This window comes from Leptopilina heterotoma, unplaced genomic scaffold (genome assembly GCF_015476425.1).
Source record: "Leptopilina heterotoma isolate Lh14 unplaced genomic scaffold, ASM1547642v1 Lhet_114, whole genome shotgun sequence".
Taxonomy (NCBI): Eukaryota; Metazoa; Arthropoda; class Insecta; order Hymenoptera; family Figitidae; genus Leptopilina; species Leptopilina heterotoma.
Window position 1 is genome coordinate 5,156,513 of NW_025110833.1, and position 25,991 is coordinate 5,182,503.

A 25,991-nucleotide genomic window follows, 5' to 3' on the forward strand; every position below is an offset into this window, starting at 1 on the left:
AATTCCTTTAAAATTGAATTAAAAATAATTGAAATTCAGCATTGAGTTTTATTATTTATGAAGACAATTGAATTTTTAAAAAGAATTTTATTTACAAAAATAATTGAATCCTTGTAAAAATATGATTATTCATGAAAATAATTGAATTATTGCTCAAAAATTTATAAAAAATTTCTAAATAATTGAAAGAAATTTATTAAATTTTTTTGAAAATAATTGAATTTCGGAGAAGAATTTTATTATTTCTAAAAATAATTGAAATTTTGACGAAAATTTTTAAATGGCAATAAAAATAATTTAAATTTTAAGGAGAATTTTTAAATAGTAATAAAAATAATAAATAGTAATAAAAATAGTAAATAATAAACAGCAGTATAAAAATTACACCTTTCGAGTTTTAATTGTACAACCAAACCGGACATTTTCCATGGAACAAGAAAAAAAAATACATCATTTCGCAGAAGTTTATTTTTTTCGCCATCTATTTTCGCAGTGGATATATTTGCGCGGTCCCTCATTTATTTTTAATAATATCAAGCACACACTTTTAGTGCGATTGGTTTTTCGTGTATCATCATATGTACAAAAATGTTTTCCCTCTGCGTTTAGTTGCGCTTATTGTAGAATAATTATAAAAAGTGATGCTAAATTACTGGGTGTGTTCAACCCAAGGGAGGGCCAAGTATGGATTAACTTATTCTCGCAGTGTATAGGAAGAGAGATATTTCTATTTTTATATATCGCATGTGAAATGCTTTCCTTAAAAATAAACATTGAGCTTTTCTTTTTGTAAACACATTTTCTTTTTATAATTAATATATAAAAAGGTGTTTGACCTTCTCGTTAATTTTTATTGAAATTTAATTTCAGAGAGAGAGAGAGAGAGAAATAAATGAAAGTGCGCATTTTTTTAGTTTTATTAGTTTTCGTTTTTCTTTTCTTTTTTTCTTTTAATAATTGTCACACGCAATTGGAGAATACTAATTTTGTTTTTTTATAGAACTTTTATTCGTTGGGGAATTAAATTTACGATCGCTAATTTTCTCCCTCGAGGGAGTTACTGTTTTTCTTTCCTTTTTTTATTTATTTCAAGTTCATCTATGACATTAATATTTATTTGTATATTGATTCATTTTACATGGAAATTGAAATTAAAAGTTTCATTTATTTTCTTAATTTAGTTTTGTTTTCAAATTTTTTATTTACTTCGAAATATTTCGTTTTTTGATTTATTTAAAAATAATTCGTATTTGATTTTATTTGTATAAAAATATTTTGTTTTTTGGTTTACTTAAAAATAATTCGTTTTTTGATTTATTGGAAAATAATTCGCCCTTGTTTTTATTTCCAAAAATTTTTATTAATAAAATAATTTTTTCTTTATTGAAAAATTAGGCCTCGGAACGAATTTAGAAATAATAATAGGATAGAAAAAATAAATCCTATATATTTTCAATAAAAATATCTCCATTCTTCTGCTTTATCTAAAAATATTTCCCCTATTATCGCTTTATTTGTCTTTTCAATATTCTATTATTATCGAATGAAATTATTATTATTTGATTGATGCAACTAATAACCAACTGTCATTATAAATATCATAGACATATTAAATTGACCAGACTTGTTTATTTTAATATTCATCTTTAATAACTATCGTGAGGCTATTGTTATAAGTCGCTCTTTTATATCATTAGCGAAGACTCGCAAATCTAAAATTTGTCTTGTTTATCCACTAATCCTTCTCCTCTTTAATTTTAACACATTTTCATTAATTCTTTTTTTTAAGAGACTTCCAAAGCAAGACTAATTGCTATTTAATTAAAGTTTACGTTTCTGTGCCAAACAAAAAGAAAAAAAAAAAAAGAAAACAATTGCCATTCTTTTTCTTCGCCATTATTAGCAATTAACGAGCCATAAAGAGCGCAATTCATTTCTAGCCGAACATTTTTTAATTGTCTTTGTGTCAATTTAATCTTCTAATTTAATTTTTACAGCTAATTTTATTGATAAATAATAATAATTTATTACTGATAATTACTAAATAATAATTAATGAATAATTACTGATTATTAAATAGTAATAATGAATTAATAATTACTAATTACTAAAAAACAATAATTAATTAATAATTACTAAACAACAATAATAATTAATTAACAATTACTAATTACTAAATAGTAATAATTACTAATTACTAAACAACAATAATTAATTAATAATTACTAATTACTAAATAATAATAATAATTACTAATTACTAAACAACAATAATTAATTAATAATTACTAATTACTAAATAATAATAATTACTTAACAACAATAATTAATTAATAATTACTAAATAATAATTAATTATTACTAATTACTGAATAGTAATTAATTAATAATTCCTAATTACTATACCTACTAAATAACAGGGTTTCTACAAATTTTTCTTTATAAAATTCCATGATTTTTCCATGATTTCCAGGTGATAAATGATAAAATTTCCATGACACATTAAAACAAAATTTTTGTCAGTTTAGTCAGGTAAATGTCATGAAAAAAACTTTTTGTCAGGGAAATTAAGAAAATTAAGACTATTTCGACTAATTTTCAAAAATTGTGACTTTTTCGACTTTTCTTCCAAACATTGCAACAAAATACCACAATTTTTAGTAAAAAAAAAAAGTGCAACTTATTTTGATTTTTATAATGCGAAAAATAACTATAAACAAATTTCTCAAAAATTATTTTTGAATAGATAAAATTTTGTAAAATTTAATTGAAAATAATTAATTTATTTCAAGTATTTTGTTACAATTTTTGAAAATCAACTTTTGAAGAATTTTAATTGCAAATTTTGAAAATAATTGAATTATCAAAAAATTTAATAAAAAATCTTTAAAAGTAAATTTAAAATTAAAAATAAGCTTCTAATTTTTTTAAATTCAATATTTTTTAATATTTTCAATTACATATTTCCAAAAATATCAACATTTTAGAATTATTTTTAACATTTTAGAGAAAACAATAATGTTCAAAATTTTTAATTAAAATTCATCAAAAAAATTCATTAGTTTTTTTAAATTATACAAAAATTCTTTTAAGAAATACAATTATTTTCGAAAAATTACATTAATAAAATATTTTTAAAGACTAATTATTATAGAATTGTTTTGTAATAATTTTTTAAGATTCAAAATTTACTTTTTGGACAATTATTAAAATTTTTGAAAAATCATGGTCCTGTTTATAATTAAAATTCTTGAAAAATATTTTGATTATTTTTATTTATACTTTTCAAAAATTCAATTATTTTTAAAAGATTTTACTAAATTTTAATTGTTTGGAAATTTTTCATAATTGAAAAACTATTATCGTTCAAAAATTATTTAAAAATATTTAAAATAAATTAATTGTAAAAATTTCTTTATTATAATTTTTTGAAAATATTTTACCTTAATAAGTTAAGAAAAAAAAACTATGGAGAGTCACAATTATTATAAAAAAAATTGAGTTTATGTATTTAAGTAATTGAATTCAAGAAGAACTTTTGGAAAATTGTTTAAATTAATTTAATTAATTGATTCAGAGATGAAGTTTAGTTGAAAATTGTAAAAAATAATTAAATTCAGGAAGGTTTACAATTGTAATTTTAAGAAATTATTAAAATACATGAACTTTACTCATTTTCCGTAAACATTAATATTTTCCTACTGTAAAAAGAATTTTTTTCAGGGAAAGTAATTTTAATGTCAGTAAATTGTCAGGGAAATTAATAAATTGAAACTTGTGACCCTTTAAATAATAATAATTAATAATTACTAATTACTAATTACTAAATAATAATTAATTACTAATTAGTAATTACTAATTACTAAATAATAATTAATTAATAATTACTAATTACTAAATAATAATTAATTAATAATTACTAATTACTAAATAATAATTAATTAATAAATATCGTTATTTGTTTGAACCGAAATTTTAGAAAGAAAAAAAATGTAAATTATTTTTTAAAATATAAATTAACAAAAAAAATTGAAATAAGAATATTGTAATTTTCTCATATTTTTCTCATTTTCTCGTGAGAGGGAAAAGGTCAACAGATAAATATTCCTTGTGGAGAAGGCTTCTTTTTCTTTTCTTTTCCATTTTTTTTTTGTTTTTTATCCTCAAAATGCAAAAATAACTACGTTTAAACCAAGTACTATCCCAACAAATATAAACGAATAAACATTGGAGAGAATATTATAATGGAATAACGGATGAAATATTGTCAGAGTACAAACGAGACACGTTATAGTCGTCGATTGTATAGTGGATGGTAAATATAGCATAAGGAAGTATCCAGGAAGTATGCGAAAAGAAAATGCATATATGGAATCTCGCTAAAGGAGAGAGATAATTACGAAAAAAAAAGAAAAAAAAAACGAGTCATACAATGTGACTTGGCTATTTCTCTCTCTCTCTCTCTTTCAAAAAATCGTCCTTCTATTCATTGCCAACTAATATTTATGAACTAACCAATATCGTTTACGACATTGAAATAATCTTCCCCCCAAAAGCAAGAGAAAAAAAATTGCAGTCCTAATGATTTAAAACGACGAGACACACGCAATGAGCTATAAAAAAAATGTCCCTCATAAAATTGCCCTATAAACACGTTTTATCGGCGACTCGATAAATTGAAAATGTTTGCCCGAAAAAAAAATGAAGGAAATTCTTAATTCGAATTTTATAATTAGTTTTGGAAATTGAGATTCATTATCGACTGTAAATTATTGGGCAGAGAATTTATAATCAGTGGTAGTTTGTATCAATGGTAATTGGTAATTATGGTAGTTTGAATCAATGGTAATTATAATCAGTTGTAGTTTGAATCAATGGTAAATAAGAGAGAGAAAAAAAATAATAATTCCAATGGTAAATAATTGATTATAAAATCAATGGTATAGTTGAATTTTGAAAAGACGTGAAAAAAGTGAAAACGAAAATGATTTTCAAAAAAATGAATTCCTTTTGAAAAATTGAAAAGTAATTTTCAAAGAAAGTAATGTCGAGTGGTTTATTATACATCTTCTTTATATTCTCTGAATATACGTATATTTTATAAAGTGTCGAGTCTGCCATACCTGGCACGATCAGGCTCTTGGTTATGCAATTCGATTAGGTTAGTTCACTCTCGGACTTCGGAAGTAATACTTTATTATTACTTTATATATAGATATATATTATGTTATGTTACCATTGACAGTTGCTTTTCAGCGAATGAAAAATTTACATTCAATAGTAAATGCACACAATTTTTTATGCTAATTGTAATTTATACCCCATTTGTATTATATTATACAAACAAATAGATTATATATTTGGTTCCCAAGATATTGATCTAGGATTTATTATCAAGTTATAAAATATTTTATTTACCTTTTTCTACTGTAAATTTATGTTTATAATAATTTTTTTTCTTTCTATTTTTGTTTTTAAATGACAATTCGTTTTATTTCTTTTAATTTACTTTTTTTATTATTTCTCCAACTATATTTGTATTTATTTATTTTTCTAACTATATTTATATTTTAATTTATATTTTTATTTACCACCATATGCATATTTTTATTTCTAACTATATTTATATTTATTTAATAAAAAAATACCATTTATGAAAATATACAATTTCTTTTCTATTATTTCGCGCAATAAAATAATCGTAAAGAAGAAAAAAACATTTATTATATGGAAAAAATAATGAAATAAATGGAAAAATGTAATTTACAAGTAGATATATATGTAAATTTTTTTGTATTTATATATTTTTTTCATCATAATATTTATCTGAAATCATAGAATTATTGATAATTTTAACTACAAAGAGAAATGGTAATTTTTATTTAAAAATAGAAATATATCGTTATTCGAGAGCTGATGATTTTAATGATTTTTGTTGAAAACTAAAAAAAATCCAATTTTGGAAAAATTACAAATAATTGCAGAAATTCAATTATTTTCAAGAGTGATAAAATTCTTTTCATAAAATTCAATTATCTTTCAAATTTAAAAAAAAAATTCTCGTCAAAATCCCAATTATCTTTATATAAATAACAAAACTCTTCCCCAAAGTTCAATTATTTTTAAATCCATTTCAAATTCCCAAAAATAGTACGCAAACATTTAATTATTTTCATAAATAATAAAAATTTGACAGGAATTCAATTATTTACAAATTTTTTTTATTAATTTCTTTGCAATAATTCAAATATTTTCATAAATAAAAATTTTTTTTTTTATTAATTCAATATAAAAAATAATTAAAAATTCTAGAAAATAATAATTGAATTAAAATGAAAATAATTTTGAAGAAATTACAGTAAAAATATTCGTATTATTTAAAATAATGATCTTATCTCTCGGTCATTTTTAATTATTATAAGTTGTTTAAGGGCATTTGAACCTTGATGACGTTTCAGTTTGTGCAAAGCATGTGTGACGTCATCAAGTTTCAAATGCCCTTAATTTAAAAAAAGGTTTGAATTTGAAATTTTTTAATATTTCAATTCATGTCGAAAAATAATAATAATAATTAAATATTTATTTAAAAAAAGAAAAGTTTTTGATGTTTTCGAATAATTTTACAATGAAATAAATGTAACAGAACATTTTTTTTGAGTAAAATTTTTTCCTTTATTTTCTAAAAATTAAAAAAAATTTTCAATTTCATTTTCAATGAGAATTTCAATGAGAATTGACAAATAGAATTTATAAACATTTTTTTTCTTTTATTTTTAAAAAACTTTAAATTTTATTAAAACAATTGTAATTAAGAAACAGAAATTAAGCTTGAGAAATTAAAATTAGCCATAAAATAAAATGGATATATTTTCTTTTTCTTAATCCAAATTTTTAAACAATTAACAATTTTCTATTTTTTATAAATAAAAAGGAGAAAAATTTGAATAATTTAGATCATATTACTAATTTACCAATTGAAAGATAAAAATTAGAACTACAATTGAAAATACTATAACAACAGATGATTGTAACTACCATTGAATTGTAACTCTGGAAAAAAATTAAGATTACAATTAATAGAATGATAGTAGTTAAAATTATTGATTTCAATGGTAGTTACAATTAATTGTAATCTTAATCTTTTTCTAATTGAAGTTACCATTAATGGTAGTTACAATTAATTGTTGTTATAGTATTCAATTGAGAAACATTTATAACTACAACTAATTGTAATTCCAATTGAAAAAAGATTATAAGTACCATTAATTCTAACTCCAATTGAAAGAAAAAAATTAGAACTACAATTAATTGTAACTCCAATTGAAAAAATTCGAAAAAACTTGCGTTAATTCGAACTCAAATTGAAAAAAAACTACAAACACCATTAATATTCTAATTCCAATCTAAAAATCTGAATTAAAAATTGGAAAATGAAAAAATTGGAATTAATTCGTTTCAAATTGGAATTACAATTAATTGTAACTACCATGGGTTGTAAATCGTATAGTCATAAAATACAAAGAAAAAAAAATTTAGCCACACGTCCGACATTGTTACGACTAAAATTTTCAACAAACGAAAACACTGCTTTAGATCTGTTTCAGATTACTATGAAAAATAACAACTAAAAAAAAATAAAAAGAAAAAAATGAGTATAATCGTGCAAGTAAATCGCAATATACACTCGTGTGTAATTACAATACAATTGCTCTTCATTGTTACAGTACTGATAAGGCATCCTTGAACCTGACACTGTATGCACTCATGTTTAATCTGAGGGAGTGATTTATACCGGTCACCTGCGTATCTAGCATTCGATCTTTTTCTTCAGTTTTTTTCAATTTCTCTCTCTCTCTCTCTTCTTTTTTATTGACAGTCAGAGACAAAGTATTTTTCAAGTACTTTTTCAAAGTATCGAAACAGCTAGGACTTTATATTTAAAAAAAACAAATTATCATCATTGGGATGTACACTGATATAATTATTTGATCATCGATGCATTCAATTTTATTTCCGAAAGAGAAGATTAAATTATTTATCGTACAAATTGATAGGTAATTATAGATCTGATTTAAGAGAATTTAAAAAATTTTTAATGTTTTATTTTTTTTTTTGTAAATTTTTCAGTATTGTCATTATTTTTTAATGCCACTTGACTCGGGAGGAATATACAACATTGTTGACTGAGATTAAAATTACTGATGTCTGCTCACGATGAGAAAGCAATTTTCTGGTATGATAGTATAATTAGTGGGTGTAGATGGTAAACAACTAGTTTTTCAATTAACCAAAATTATTTGGAATTAAATACCAAAATTATTTATAGCCAAATGGCTATTATCATTAATTGTCAACCATAATTACAACAACAATTACTATTAATTATTTACCATCAACTACCAAACATAGTTTACTATTGACTATTTACCATTAACTACCAACTATAATTACAACAATTACTTTAACTACCAACCATAGTTTACTATTAACTATTTACCATTAATTACCAACCATAGTTTATTATTAATTACTTGCCATTAACTACCAACCATAGTTTACCATTAACCATTTACCATTAACTACCAACCATAATTACAACAACAATGAACTATTAATTAACTATTAACTATTATTAACTATTTATTATTAACTACCAACGATAGATAACCTAAAATAATTAATAGTTATTATTAATTAATGGTAGATAATGATAAAAATGATAAAAAAAGAAAATTTAACAAATAAAGTCAAAGGTAAAAATTAGAATTTTGACATTTTAATTACAATAGCATATACATTTTATAAATAAAAATTATTTTTTTTAAGCGAAACTTTTTCCAAGTTTTCACCGTTTTCTTGGCACTTGAATTCAAAATAAATGGTCGCTCACCAATTAATAGTCTCGTGGCACAATAGCACGTGATCAAAGTGGCTATCGATGAATAAAAAGGCGATTTAATTGAAAACGAGGTTCAATCAAAATAAATGTTTATGTATATAAAGAGAGTTGAGAGAGAAAAAAAATAGAGACAGAGAGAGAAAAAAGGAGCGAGAAAAATAGAGACAGAGACAGAGAGAAAAAAGAGAGAGAAAAATAGAGACAGAGAGAAAAATAGAGACAGAAAGAGAAAAAAATAGAGGCAGAGAGAGAGAGAATGAAATAAACCAACAATATTAGAAGAGAACTACTACAAATAGTATACACACAGACAAATATAGTAGATTCAATAATTACTTATTCTGAACACGATTTGACATGACTTTATCGGAGAATAAGTGGGAGAGAGAGTCACGGACTTGCATCGATTACAACGTTGACAAAACGGATTTACAAGCACCCAATGAGTACGTGCGTTCAGAACGAATTCAAATTGAAAATATGCAACGAGGAAGAGGAGTCCTTTCCACATATATTATCGGACAATTTCACAATAAAATCAATACAGAGTCGACTGTCTGATATTTTTAAACAATTATTTTTCAAATATATTCAGATTTAGTAAAAAAAATAAGTGGAAGAGAAAATTATTTTTTTCTGGAGACTACAACTATTTTCTTTAGTGTTTTTTTTTTAAATATAGTTGTAACAACTATTTTTCGTGACTCTATGTTTGTTACTACGATAGGTAATTAAATAAATAAATGTATAAGTAAATCTATGAAAATAAATAAGTAGGAAAAATATATCAAAGCAAATAAATAAGTAAACTAATAAATCAGTAAATAAATAAAGCTGGAAATCAAAAAGTTAATGAAATTAATTAATATTAATTAAATAATTTTAGTTAATTAATTAATAATAATAATAAATAATAATAATAATAAATTAACAATAAATAAGTAAATAAGTGGAGTAAGTAAGTGAATAAATCAGTAGGTAAATCAGTAAGTAAATCAGTAAATAAGTAAGTAAATAAATAAGTAAATCAATTAACCAATAAACAAATAAGTAAATAAACAGCTTAATAAATCAGTAAATAAATCAATAAATAAGTTAATAAGTAAACCAAAAAATAAAGAAACCAGTAAATTAAGCAATAAATAAGTTAAAAAATAAATAAATCAATAAATAAATCAATAAACAAATAAGTAAATAAACAACTAAATATTTTCATAACTCAATAAGTCAATAAATAAATTAATGAACAAATAAGTAAATGAACAAGTAAATAAATTAGTAAATAAATATGCAAATAAATAACTAAATAAATTTATAACTGGAAAAGTTTATAAATATGTAAATAAATATGTAAATAAATATGTAAATAAATTTGTGAATAAACATGTAAATAAACATGTAAATAAATATGTAATTAAATAAGTAAATAAATCCTCAAATCAATCAGTTAATAAATATATAAATAAGTAAATAAATTAGTAAATTATCAAGTAATTAAATAACTAAGTAAATCGATAACTCAATAAGTCAATAAATAAGTAAATAAATATGTAAATAAATTTTTGAATAAACATGTAAATAAATTAGTAAATGAGTAAGTAAATAAATAACTAAGTAAATCCATAACTGAATAAGTCAATAAATAAGTAAATAAATATTTTTATTTTATTTTTATTTTAAATATGTAAATAAATGTGTAAATAAAAAAATAATTTTTATTTATTTATTTAAACATACGAATGCTAGTTTTCACGAAATCGTATTGAACTCGCAATATAAAAAAATGCACAGACGAAAAAAATTGAATAACATAGAAAATTAAAAGACTTATTAACAATAAATAATCTTGCACAACATTTTAGCATCGATATATAGCGAGGAAAATTTATTGCCAATATATTTTGCGACGACCTACCTAATATGAAAAAACGATTTGTCTTTTGTTTACTAACGTAGAAGAAAAAAAAAAAGAATTGAATGAAGAGAGACAGTTTATCGAACTATGAAATGAATTCTCAGCTTTTTGTTGTCAAGAGAGAATAATATTTTTTGAAATGAAAAATATATTATTTATCTTCAAAAAAGAAAAAAATTAATTAAAAATTTAAAATTGTAAAATTACTCTTTCCACTAAATGGCAATTCTTCTTTTTTAAATAAATAAAATGAAAAATAATAAATAAAACAAATAAAGTAAATTAAATAAAATTAAATAAATGAAATATGTGATATAAATTAAATAAGTGAAATAAATTCAATAAATTAAGTAAATTAAATTAATTAAATTAAATAAATTAAATAAATTAATAAAATTAAATAAATTAAATAAATTAAATAAATTAAATAAATTAAATAAATTAAATAAATTAAATAAATTAAATAAGTTAAATAAACTAAATAAATTAAAATAAATTTTTATATAAATTTTTAAATAAATATATTGTGATTGATTTACAAAGAAGGAAATACACAAATCGAAAGTGTAATTATTTCCGTTTTTTTTTTTTTTTTAATTATTTTTCCATTTAATTGAAATGCGTCAAGTATCTACTATATATAAATTGTTGAAATTAATTAAATTGGAAAGCATTTTGATGTTTCAATTGTCAAAGGAAAATGCTTTTAATCAATTTTTTTGTTTCTTTTTTTTTATTTTCGTTAAAGTAACTTCGAGAATAAAAGTTGAAAAAAATTTATCAAGTGGTTAAAATACAATTAAGCATAGTAATTATTGAATACGTATATATATATATATATATATATATATATATATATATATATATATATATATATATATATATATATATATATATATATATATATATATATATATATATATATATATATATAGATATATGAGACGATAACTCACGTATGAGTGGCCATTGTTTTGATTTGGCGCGCTTTGCACAATTTAGTTCCTTGATTACACTCTCGTATAATGCATCGCATCGAAATTCAGGTGATAAACCTTGGATCTGAAAAAGGAAAATAAAATGCCTTTTAGAATTTAATGGAAGAAAATTAATTACTATAATCAAAATAATAATTATAATTTATTTGTAAAAAAAGACCAGTAGTAAAAAAAATACAATAATAATAATTATTATTATTATTTAGAATGAAAAATTATTTACTATAACAAAAAAATAATAAAACAAATAAGAATAGTAATAATAATAATAATTGCCTAATTATAATAATAATTATTATTACCTACTATTTTATTATTATTTTCATGATAGTAATTAATTTTCTTCTATTCAATAAATATATAAATAAATATTATTATCATTATTATTTTTTTTTAGTAATTAATTAACTGGTAATTATTAGCAGTTCTAAATTATTAACCAGAAGATAATTAACAGTTACAATAATATTAACACTTCATTATATAATTGTCATCAGTTAATTATTATTAGTTTTTTTAAAAAAAAATTAATTACAAACTAAGTAATTAGTTAACAATTTTTTTTTCATATATTATAATTTATAATCAACTAATTATCCATACTGTCATTACAGTAGTTGCAGATAATTTTCGATTATTCGTTGTTCAAAAGAAAAAAAAAGTATGACACTTGTATTTTGAAAATTGTTAGAATAATATTTACATTTTTAGTTTCTTTTTTAAATAACATATGGTTATTAATATTCACGTACTCGATGTATAAAGTTAAAAAAAAATAAATTCTCTAGATAAAAAATTACTACAATTCTATTGACGTTTTAGAGGCTGAGTACGTGACCGATAAAAAAAAAGTTGACGTATTTTTTTCATAATCACCACATTTCGTGTTTAATAGATTTTTAGTGTATTTTATCCTCTTATCAATGCTTTAAATATTTTTTCAAATGTTTTAATTGTGGACAGGAGAGAAAAAAAATATGTGGAAGAAGATTTGCGAGAATTTACATTTGTATTTGAATAATTAAGTTGTTATAAATAATTTTGTGTATAAAAAACCAGATTTTAATAATTTGTTTTTTTAATTTGATGTACATTATTTAACACTGTATAAGTTAATTTAAAATTCTGATAAATAAACTTTTTTTTCTCTAATATTGAACGAGTGGTTTTTATATTAATTATTTTCAATTCCAAAGTAATAAAATTCTTCACAAAAAATTCAATTATGTTCAAAATTTTTTGAAAATTCTCGTCAAAATTTCAATTATTTTTAGAAATAATTAAATTCTTCTCCGAAATTTAATTATTTTTAAAAATTTTAATAAAATTCTTGTCAAAATTTCAGTTATTTCCAAAAATTTTCCTCAATTCAATGATTTTTAATATCTACGCAAATCTTTAATTATTTTCGTAAAATAATTAAATTTTCACAAGAATTAAATTATTTACAAATTTTTTTATAAATTTCTTCCCAATTTAAAGTTTTCAATCAAAAATTAATTAATTAATTATTAATTATTATTTTATCAATTATTTTCATAAATAATAAAACACATCGCAGAATTTCAATTATTTTGAATACAATAAATTTTAATCGAATTCCTCACAAAATGTAATTATTCTTAAAAATTTTATTAAAATTCGTCGAAAGAATTTAATTATTTAAAAAAATTTTGATAAATTCTTTATTGGAACTGTATTTTAAGAAACATTCAATTATTCAATAAATTAAGTTTTTGTATAATTTAAATCATTGAATTGAATTTAGAAATTATTTTCAAAAGCAATCAAATTCTTTTCCAAAATTCAATTGGTTCAATAAATAATAAAATTTTTTACAGGGATTGAATTATTAACACAAATAAAAAAAATTCTTTTTAGGAATTCTATTATTGTTATATAAATAAAATTCATAGCAGAATTTCAATAATTTTTAATAGATTTTTAATCAAATTCCTCGACAAATGTAATTGTTCTTAAAAATTTTATTAAAAATCGTCAAAAAAAAATCAATTATTTAAAAATGTTTTTTGATAAAATTCTTTATCATTATTCAATTTTAAGAAATATTTAATTATTGAATAAATTATTTATTTTTGCATTTAAATAATTGATTTCTCGCAGAATTTTCTAATAAAAATTAATTTAAAAATGAATTTTAGTTAAAATTTTTAATTTGAAAGTGTTTATTATTTAATTCAATTGAAGAATTTCAGAATAATTGAAATTTCGTAAAATTGAATTGTTAACAAAAATGGATTTGAAAATTCTCAAAGAAATTTTTCCAAAATTATTAAAGATAATTGATGTAAAGAAAAATTCTATTTATTCTTTTCCAAAATTTAAATATTTTTAAAATTTTTAATAAAATTCTTGGCTAAATTCAATTCTTTTAAAACTTTTAAATAAAATCTTTTTAATTTTTGGCAAAATTTCAATTATTTTCAAAAATTTGCCTCAATTTCATACGAATTTTATTTTTTACAATTTTTTTAATTTTCTTCGCAATAATTTAATTATTATCAATAAATTATCAAATTTTTTACAAGTATTGAATTATTTTCATAAATAATAAAATTCTTTTTAGGATTTCAATTATTTTCATAATTAGAATTCATCGCCGAATTTCAATTATTTTTAATATAATTTTAATCGAATTCTTAACAATTTTATTAAAAATCGTCAAAAAATCAATTCTTTAAAAATGTTTTTGATAGAATACTTTGTGAAAATTCAATTTCAAGAAATATTTAATTATTCAAAGAATTATTTATTTTTGCATTTAAATAATTGAATAGTATAATTTTCTAATAAAAATTAATTTAAAAAATGATTTTCAGTTTAAATTTTATAATATTTGAATATTAAAAGCATTATAGCATTAATTTTAAGAAATAATTGAATTTTGAAAAAGTTTCAAATTAAATTCGTTGAAAATCTTAATTTTTCATACTTATAACCAAAAATTCTGTAGAATTAATTATTTTGAAAAAAGTTTATTTTAATTTTACATGAAATTATTTTTTTGAATTTTTTTTCCAATATATATTTAATTGAAGAATTTCCGTATAATCGAAATTTTGTAAAATTGAATTGTAATCAAATGAATTTGAAAATTCTTAAAGAAATTTTTCAAAAATTATTTTAAAAAATTGATTTACAGAAGAATTTTAGTTCAAAAAACCCTAAAAAATATTTTCCAAAAGAATTCAATTATTTCGAAAAAATTTTAGTAAAATTCTACGCAAACATTTAATTATTTTCATAAATAATAAAAATTTCACAGGAATTCAATTATTTACAAATTTTTTATAAGCTTCTTCGCAATAATTCAATTATTTTCATAAATAACAAAATTTTTACAGGGATTCAATTACTTTCGTAAATAATAAAATTCTTTTTGGAAATTCAATTATTTTCACAAATAATAAAAGTCATCGCAGAATTTCAATTATTTTTAATACAATTTTAATCTAATTTCTCGAAAAGTGTAATTATTCTTATTTATTAAAATTCGTCAAAAGAATTCAATTATTTAAAAATTTATGAGAATTTATGAGAATTCAATTTTAAGAAACATTCAATTATTCGATAAATTATTTATTTTTGTATTTAAAATTTTAAATAATTGAATTCTAGTAGAATTTTCTAATAAAAATTGATTAAAAAATAAATTTCAGTTAAAATTGTAGAGGATAATTAAATATTATAAGCAATATTGTGTGAATTTTAAGAAATAATTTAATTTTGAAATTAATTTTTCTGAAAAAGTTTAATTGCAGATTTTCTTTGAAATTATTTAAAGTTTTTATTTTCTAATATATATTTATTTGAAGAATTTACGAATAATTGAAATTTCGTAAAATTGAATATTGTAAAAAAAAAATGAATTTGAAAATTGTCAAAGAACTTTTTCGAAAATTTATTAAAAATAATTGATTTAAAGAAGAATTTTATTTAAAAATTCTAGAAAATAATAAATTGAATTAAAATGATGAAGATAATTTAAAAAAAAATTACAGTAAAAGTATTCATATTATAGAAAAAAATGATCTTATCATTTGTTTCCGAGATGCTCGCCCCAGGGTGCCCCGAGGCTACCGAAGGTTCTCAAACTCAGTTTATTATTTATCGTTTGTTTTCATGAAAAACTGAAAACATTAAAAAAAAACATTACAAAAAAACATTAAAAACTGAGTTTGAGAACCTCGGTTATCTTTAATTTATTATAAGTTGTTAAATTTCAAAAAGGTTTGAATTTGAAATTTTTGAAAATTTTCATTCCTGTGTAAAAATAATAATGATTAAATATTTATTTAGAAAAGAAGTTATTCATGTTTTCGAATAATTTTACAATCGTTTTTAACAAATAGAAATTTTGTTAATATTTTTTTCCAAAATAAATAAAAAAATTTCTTAAACAAACTTTTTATTTATAAAGATTTTTTTTTACTCCTCTTAATTTTTAATTATATAAAATAAAAATAGTTACTTCTAAAGAACTGGAATCTTCTTAATTTTTAATTCTATTTCTTCCACTGTAGAAAATTAATAATTACACGAAAAAAAATATTCACCTGGAGCAGCTATAAATTTCACTAGATTAGTCAAATTTTTAGTTGTTTCAGTTAAGACTTTCGCTATTTTAGAGAAACTTATCGCTGTTACAGGTGAAATTCTTTTTCCTTGTAAAAATTAATATTAATATTAATATTGAAAATTAATATTAATATTAATTTTTAATATTAATATTAATATTGAAAATTAATATTAATATTAATTTTTAATATTAATATTAATATTAATTTTTAATATTAATTAATATTATTTGTGTTTTGAGGTTTAAGCCAAAGAATCATGATTCTTTGGCCTAAACCTCAAAACAAAAATTATATTACGATCCAAAAACTGACTTTTAAGTTTTAACAAATTAATTAATATTAATATTAATATGAAAAATTAATAATTAAAATGAAAAATTGCAAATAAATGGAGATAAACAGATAAAGTGAAATGAAAAGGAAACTTTTTTTGATTACAGGTAGCCGACTCGTACGATGGTGACAACACAGAATGACAACGAGAGAAATGTTGGCGGTGGTGATGGAGGTGGGGGTGGTGGCGGGGGTGGTGGTGGTGATGAAAAGAACACAACAGTGTTTACAGTTTCTGTGAGTGGTGTTGGCTATAGAAATGAGGGTTTCAAGGACGATGGTACGATGGACGGTATACCGCCAGAGCCAAGAAAACCACCGCAATTACCCGCGAGTGATGACGATACACAATCGAGAAAATTTAAATTGTCGCGCAGCGAAAAATGGCGTATCCTCAAAAATATTGGCACAGTGTCGATAGCATTTATGGTGCAATTCACTGCATTTCAAGGCACAGCGAATTTACAATCGTCAATTAATGCTAAAGAGGGCCTCGGCACAGTATCATTGTCAGCAATTTACGCTGCACTTGTACTCTCGTGTATTTTTATACCGACATTTGTGATAAAGCGACTCACTGTTAAATGGACATTGTGCGTTTCAATGTTGTGTTATGCGCCATATATTGGCTCACAATTTTATCCACGTTTTTATACATTGGTACCAGCTGGCGTACTATTGGGCCTTGGCGCCGCTCCAATGTGGGCGGCAAAAGCGACCTACCTCACTCAAGTTGGCGGTGTTTACGCGAAACTCACCGATCAACCCGCCGACGCTATTGTTGTTCGATTCTTTGGATTTTTCTTTCTCGCTTGGCAAACGGCGGAACTCTGGGGAAATCTTGTATCCTCTCTCGGTAAGAAGTTTTAATACATTTCCTCTTTTTTCTTTTTTTATATGTGAATTATCACTTTATTTTTATCTTCCCACTCCCCTCTTTTTCTACTCTTATTTATCTCTACTAGTATTTCTTACCACTGTTTTCCTAAAAAATGTCAAAATTATCCCCAATTGGATCAAAATGATCCAAAAATTGAGATCAAATTCTGATTTGATCCACTTTTTGAGATCAATTCGTTCCAATTTGATCCTTTTTAGTTAACAGTAATAACCCTGTAATGATTTTCTATTTGTATATTAAAAAAAACTTTGAATTTAATTATTAATTAAATAGTATTAGTATTTTATTTATCAAGGCATGGATCTCCAGTCCAATTAATACAAAAATTTGCTTTTAAATATTATTTTTCATTAAATAAAAAGTTTAATATTTTTCGAGAAAAAAGAGAATCGAACACAAAATTAACATTTAAAAAAATAAATAAATTTATATTTCTGTATTCAAACGTTTATTTTTTTTTGACAATATTCCAGAAGAAAAGACAATCGAATACAAATTGTCATTAAAAAAAGTGAATGTTTAAATAAAAAAATATAAATTTAGTCATTTTTTTTAAATATTACTTTGTACTAGCAACAATTGGCGCGCTAAAGCGCGTGGCTAACTTTTTAGGATAAAATAAGCAATTTTAAAAATAATAGAATTTAAAAATTTATAATTCAAATTTTTGTTGAAAACACTAAAAAAAAAATCCAATTTTGGAAAAATTACAAATAATTGCAGAAATTCGATTATTTTCAAGAGTGATAAAATTCTTCTCATAAAATTAAATTATCTTTCAAATTTAAAAAAAAAATTCTCGTCAAAATCCCAATTATCTTTATATAAATAACAAAACTCTTCCCCAAAGTTCAATTATTTTCAAATCAATTTCAAATTCCCAAAAATAGTACGCAAACATTTAATTATTTTCATAAATAATAAAAATTTCTCAGGAATTCAATTATTTACAAATTTTTTTATAAATTCCTTCGCAATAATTCAATTATTTTTATAAACAATAAAAATTTTTTTTAAAGAATTCAATTATTTTCATAAAAAATAATTCAAAATTGTAGAAAATAATAATTGATTTGAAATGATGAAAATAATTTTGAAAAAGTTACTGTAATAATATTCTTTTAATATAAAACAATGATTTTATCACTCGGTCATCTTTAATTATTATGAAACATGAAGAAATCGATCACTCCGAGTCTTTGACTCGGAGCAATCGCTATCTTCATGTTTTATAAAAATATTCTTATAATTTATTGAATTTAAAAAGATTTGAATTTGAAATTTTTTGAATTCTTAATTTCTATGGAAAAATAATATTCATTAAATATTTATTTAAAAAAAAAGTTATTGATGTTCTTGAATAATTTTACAATTAAAGAAATTCGTAAATAAATGTAACAGAACATTTTTTTGAGTAAAATTTTTTCCTTTATTTTCTAAAAATTTAAAAAGTTTCAATTTCATTGTCAATTAAAATTTTTAATTGACAAATATAGAATAGCATTTGTAATGTTTCTTTTCCAAAAGAAAAGAATGACTTTCTGAACAATATTGTTATTGAGAAATATAAATTATTATATTTCCTATTTCTTAATTATGATTTTTTAACAATTAACAATTTTATATTTTTTATAAATAAAATAGAGAAAAATTTGCATAATTTAGATCAGTCAAACGAAATTTGTTATACAAAAAAGCATATAATTAACAAAATTTATTCGTTAATCATAATTTTTTTATATTTTCTAATTTCAAATATTGTTTTATAATCAGGAAAAAATACCTGCATATTTTCGATTTGTCAAACAATATTTTTTAAAGAAATAAAAAATCAAAAAGACAATCGAATGCAAATTGTCATTGAAAAAAGTGAATGTTTAAATAGAAAAATATAAATAGAAAATAAGTTAATAAATAACAACAATTCTTTGTTTAAACAATTGCTAAAATATCGATTTGACATTTAATATTTATCGGTTAAAATTGGGTCCAAAAATTGCAAAATTAGAAAAAAACTGCACCTTTTTAGGTAAAATAGAAAAAAAGTTGATAAATAACAACAATTATTTGTTTAAACAATTGTTAAAATAGCGATTTGACATTTAACATTTATTGGTTATTATAAGTAGGTCCAAAAATTGAAAAATTAGAAAAAAAAATTGCGTCTTTCTAGGTGTAATAGAAAAAACGTTAATAAATAATAACAATTAATTGTTTAAACAATGTTAAATAATAACTATAGTAAATTTAAATAAAAATTTTATTTAATTTATTAATTTAGCATTAAATAATAATACCAATATTAGCTGCTAAATTTATAGAAATTTTTTTTCCTCTATTTTGTTTTTGTAATTGTTATAAATTACCAATAATAAATTGTTTTAACAAATGAAATTCAATTAGGTTAAAAATTTCAAGAAAATTCTTGTCACAATCCCAATTATTTTTATAAATAAATAACAAAATTCTTCCCCAAAGTTCAAATATTTTCAAAAATTTAAATAAAATTCTTGTCCTAATTTCAATTATTTTCAAAAAACTTTTCTCATTTCAATAATTTTTAATTATCTAACTATTTTAATAAAATTTTCCAAAAAGAATTAAACTATTTAAAAAAAATTTTTCAATAAAATTGTACGCAAACATTTAATTATTTCCATAAATAATAAAAATTCCACGGGAATTCAATTATTTACAAATTTTTTATAACTTTCTTCGCAATAATTCAATTATTTTCATAAAAAATAAAATTTTTTTTAAGGATTTCAATTATTCTTATGAAAATAATTGAAAATTCTAGAAAATTTCAAAAAGGTTTGAGTTTGAAATTTTTTAATGTCTTAATTCCTGTGGAAAAATAATAATAATTAAATATTTATTTAAAAAAAGAAGTTATTGATGTTTTTGAATAATTTTACAATTAAAGAAATTCGTAAATAAATGTAACAGAACATTTTTTTGAATAAAATTTTTTACTTTATTTTCTAAAAATTTAAAAAGTTTCAACTTCACTTTCAATTAAACATTGTAATTGACAAATGGAATTTATAAACATTTTGTTCCTTCATTTTAAAAAAAATTTGAATTTTATTAAAGCAATTATAATATATAAGAAATAGAAATGATGCAAATCATTTCCTTCGGAAAATTGAGAATTTTTTACAAAAATATTAAGAAATGGGAATATGAAAATGTTTTTAGAATCAATTTGCGAACAATATTGTTATTGAGAAATAAAATTTATCAATAAAATTTACTAATTCAAAAGCAAAATTTAGTAAACACTTTATGATTATTTTTTCCCTATTGACCAAAAAATTTTGACCTAAATTATAATAATAATTATAATAATAATAATATAATATAATATATTATTATAATATTATATATATTATATTATATTATATTATAATATATTATTATTATTATTATTATAATTATAATAATAATTTATTAATATTGCTATTAAATGGAAAATTTATTTTTCTATACTATCGTTTAAATAATTAAGTAAATTCCTTTAAAAAAAATTTTGCACAATATTTATCAACTTTTTGCCTAAGTTTGCCTATTTATCTGTAAAGTTTGCCTTAAATTACTTTTAGTTAAAAAAAATTTTTTTGTAATATTTATTTAATAATTGAGTAAATAAATAATAATTAATTTTACAAATAAACAATTTAATACAGCTATACATATTTTTCTTGATTTTCAAAAATTTCTAATAAAATTTGTTTTATACTCTACGTTTACTTTACAACCGAAAAAAATGATTCTGGCGCAAAAAAAAAACTGAAAATCGTCAAATTCGAATCTTTTGATTCAAATTTGATGATTATCAACATTTTTCTTTTGCGACAATAATCATTTTCAGAAAATAGTCTCGAAATGAATAATTAAAAATTCACCGCAAGTAGACGAGATTTAATTAGAAAAATAGCGCCTCAAGATTTGCTGTAATAGAAAAAAGGGGAGGGGGAGGATAAACAAGTTAACCTTGCAGCTGGATTACCTTCGGCAAAAAGGAGAAACATTAAGAAAAAAAGTAGAAAAAAAAAAAATTGAACATCATAATTGTAAAAGAAAAACAGTGATACAGAAACTCCTCTTAGATTATTCGGAGTCTAACGTTTTCAGTGATAGAGGTAAGCGTGCAGTCAGGCAACGTCTGACGTAAAATCCCTATGCTCCACTTGTTAGATTTCACGTGGCAAATTGAGTTATCCTGACTTTTTTTTAAAATTCTTTTCTCTTTCTTTCTTTCTTTTGTAATTCCTTTTCAAACGCTACGGGGATTTTTGAAATGAAATGAAAAAAATTTCTCAATTTATTTTCTATGTAATTTCTTATTTTTCTCGAAATGAAACGAAAGGAATCTTTAGGAGAATGTTAATGGCAAGAGAGACAGAGAGAGAGAAAGAGAGAAAGAAAGAGAAAAAGAGAGACAGAAAAGGACGACAAGTGTGATATAAAATTAGCGGAGAAGAAAAGGGGGCTCTCCTCTCTTGGACTTGGGAGATCGAAAGAACGCCTGAGGCACGTTAAGAAACAAGATTTATCCGGTATAAACCCACGCAAGTCACTTTTTTTCGTACCACCTCGCGCATTCCCCACTTTTGATAATAAAACGAATTCCACAAATGTCCGACTTTTGATTTAATTTAACTTTCTTTCTTTCGCTTCGTTTTTTCCTGTTCCTTCTCTCATTTGTCAATTGATTTCAAACGTATCATAACTAACTCGCTAATTAAATGGCTAATTAATTTGACACTTAATCATTGAATTAATTCTTTTATTAATCGTAAAATTCATTTGGTAATTAATCATGAAATTACTCTCTAAATTTGAATTAGGAAAAATGTTTACTAATTTGAATTAGTGACTGATTCTTTGCTTTTGAATTAGTAAATTTCACTAATAAATTAGTAGAAATTATCTATTTGGTAGTAAAATTTACTAATTCAAAAGCAAAAACTCAGTCATTAATTCAAATTAGTAAACATTTTTACTAATTAAAATTTAGAGAGTAATTTGTTAATTACTCATGAAATTAATTTAGTAATTAATCATGAAATTATTTTATTCACTATTTGGCTAATTAATTTCGTAATTAATTAGGAAATTAATTTTGTGATTAATTGTGAAATTATAATTAAACATTTTGTTTATTGGATTTTTTAATTAATTAATTTTATGTTTTAGAAATTAATAAAATAATTTACTAGTTTAGTAAATAATTAACTAATATACTAGTTCAATAATTAATTAACTAATTTACTAGTTTAGTAAATAATTAACTAATATACTAGTTCAATAATTAATTAACTAATTTACTAGTTCAGTAAATAATAAAATAATTTACTAGTTCAGTAAATAATTAACTAATTTACTAGTTCAGTAAATAATCAACTAATTTACTAGTTCAGTAAATAATTAACTAATTTACTGGTTCAGTAAATAATTAACTAATTTACTAGTTAAATAAATAATTAACTAAATTACTAGTAAAGTAATTTACTAGTTAAATAATTAATTAATTTATAAACTAGTAAACGTCTTACTTAGGTAACTAGTAAATTAGTTAATTATTTACTGAACCAGTTAATTAGGTAATTAATTACTGAAATATTAAATTAATTAATTCCTGAACTAGTAAATTAGTTAATTAATTACTACCTAAACTAGTAAATTTATTACTTACTAAAGTAGAAAATTTATTAATTAATTACTATTGTAGTAAATTAATTAATTAATAACTAAACTAGTAAATTTATTACTTACTGAACTAGTGAAATAATTAATTAATTATTGAACTAGTAAATTAGTTATTTACTAAAATAGTAATTTAATTAAGTAATTAATTACTAATCTGTAAATTTATTACTTCCGAAACTAGTAAATTGGTTATTTACTAAAGTAGTAATTTAATTGAGTAATTAATTACAATGTAAATTTGTAAATTTACATTGTAAATGTAAATACTGGACTAGTAAATAAATTAATTACTTAACTAGTAAATTAGTTATTTACTAAAGTAGTACTTTAATTAAGTAAATAATTACTAAAACAGTAAATTTATTACTCACTGAAATAATTTATTAATTGATTAATTAATTACTAACCTAGTAAATTTATTATTAATTTATTAAATTAATAAATTAATAAATTTATTCGTTCAGTAAGTAATAAATTTACTAGTTTAGTAATTAATTAATTATTTTACTACTACTAGTAAATTTATCATTAACCGAACTGGTAAATTAATTAACTACTTAACTAGTAAATTTATTATTTACTGATGTAGTAGTTTAATTAAATAATTAATTTTTAAAGTAGTAATCAAGAAATTTACTAGTTTAGTAATTAATTAACTATTTCAGTTAGTAATAAAATTACTACTCTAGTAATTAAATACTTAATTAAACTACTACATCAGTAAATAATAAATTTACTAGTTGAGTAATTAATTAATTTACTAGTTTGTCAATTAATTAATTTACTAGTTCGGTAGGGGAACATAGTCTAGGTCGGCCACCTTTTTGACTTTTGTTTATAACTTTTTTTTAAAAATGAATTTGGACAATTGAAGTATATGGTTGGAAAGTCCTGTTTAATAGGAACATTTTTTCTGTACAAAGTAAATTGACAGGTTTAAAAATGAAAAAGTTATAAAGATTTAAAAAAAAAAAAATTTGTAGTCCAGGTTGGCCATTACAGTCAAGGTCGGCCATGTTTAAAATTCAAAGGGCATTAATCGTTAAAAACTAAAATAACATGTTTGGAGTTACGGAAAATTGATTCTTTATTGTTTACAGTTTGTAACTTAATGAAATAACAAAATAATAACAATAAACAATATAAAAAAATAAATATAAATAAAAAAAAGTTTTGCACTAAAATATTAATAAAATTAAATAAAAATATTAATAAGATGATCAATTATATTATGAGTTATACAGAATTGCAGTTTTTGCAAATGAAGTAGCTCGTCCTCAACTTTGCGCATTTTAAACACATAGTGGCCGACCTTGACAGTAAGTAACATTACCGAATTGTTGTAACCATAAAGAAATACGTTTCGGGATTCGATTTTTTACTTTGTTTTCCTTTCAACCATGAGTCCCACAAATTTTCTGCATACTTGCCTTGACGATTCAATTTGTTTTTTATCTTTTATTAATGGTTTTTCACATTATGCACAAAACTTTTTTTGAGCTTTTTTTGTACCGACGTCACAGAAAACACAATTTTCGATTTTCCGAAAATGTAATTGAACAAAAAGTTAGGTTTCACTAAGACAAGCTTCGACAAAAATGCGCGTAGGTGGCGCTAGTGAACTTGACAAAAAAACGCGAGTGGCCTACCTAGACAGTAGGCCAACCTTGACTACATTCCCCTATATAATAAATTTACTAGTTTAGTTATAAATTAATTTGATATTTCAGTAATTAATGAACTAATTTACTAGCTAAAGAAGTAATAAATTTACTAGTGAAATAATTAATTAATTTATTAGTTCAGTTAGACTAAAATTTACTAGTCCATTAATTATTTAATTAATTGCTTAACTAGTTTGATAATAAATTTATTTACTAGTTTAGTAATTAATTAATTAATTTACTAGTTCAGTAAGAAATACATTTACTCGTTCAGTATTTAATTAAATAATAACTTTACTAGTTTATTAATTAATGAACTAATTTACTAGTTCAGTCATTAATCAACTAATTACTTATTGATTTAGGTCATCAATTAGGTGATTATTTATAAAGAACCTTAATTTATTCGTTAATAAATTATTCCTTAATTTAAATTGTATTATTTATAAATTAATTATCTCATTACTTTTGTTAATTAAAGAGGCAATAAATAATAAATTTTTCAATTGTCAAATTTTTGTTTGTTGATATATTGACTAGCAATATATCCAGATTAAATATTAATTCTGATTATAAGAAATTACTATAATTTTACTAAAAAGAAAAATATATCGAATGGGGCAATTATTTGTGTGTATCTGGAATCAAAGTGGCGCAAGCAAAAAGAACGTGGGGAGCTCCGGTAAAGGTCAAGATTGTATCGAGTCCTTGTCGAGGTCGATCGGCAAAGCGAATGACGTTCCTGAGAGCATTATAAACGAAGGTCACAAACCTTCTATATACTTGAAATGGAAAACCCACGCCTTATTTGGCTTTTGCCATTTTATATAATAAATTGCAAAATTATATCACCAAATTTTTTATTTCATTTTTATTCATCTTTCCTTTTTGCTTTTATTCCCTTTTCTATAATATCTATAATCAAAATAAACCCACTTTTTGCCTCTGGATTGAAAATAAAAAATT

General features: G+C 21.3%; 2 protein-coding genes across 3 annotated transcripts in view; one reads left to right on the top strand and one right to left on the bottom strand.

Annotated features, from left to right (window-relative positions):
• The window catches only part of LOC122508757, a 166,151-nt gene that overhangs the window by 30,933 nt on the left and 109,227 nt on the right, over nt 1–25,991 (bottom strand). For both annotated transcript variants that reach the window (XR_006302265.1, XM_043622279.1), the window contains exon 4: nt 11,770–11,875. Coding sequence is in view for 1 of the 2 variants with exons in the window: in XM_043622279.1 (XP_043478214.1) it covers nt 11,770–11,875 (106 nt within the window). In the remaining variant the exon portion in view is untranslated. The remainder of the gene's footprint in view (nt 1–11,769; nt 11,876–25,991) is intronic.
• The window catches only part of LOC122508699 (UNC93-like protein), an 85,582-nt gene that overhangs the window by 17,549 nt on the left and 42,042 nt on the right, over nt 1–25,991 (top strand). Inside the window, exon 2 of the mRNA XM_043622205.1 lies at nt 16,853–17,601. Coding sequence (XP_043478140.1) covers nt 16,869–17,601 — 733 coding nt within the window. The 5' untranslated portion in view covers nt 16,853–16,868. The remainder of the gene's footprint in view (nt 1–16,852; nt 17,602–25,991) is intronic.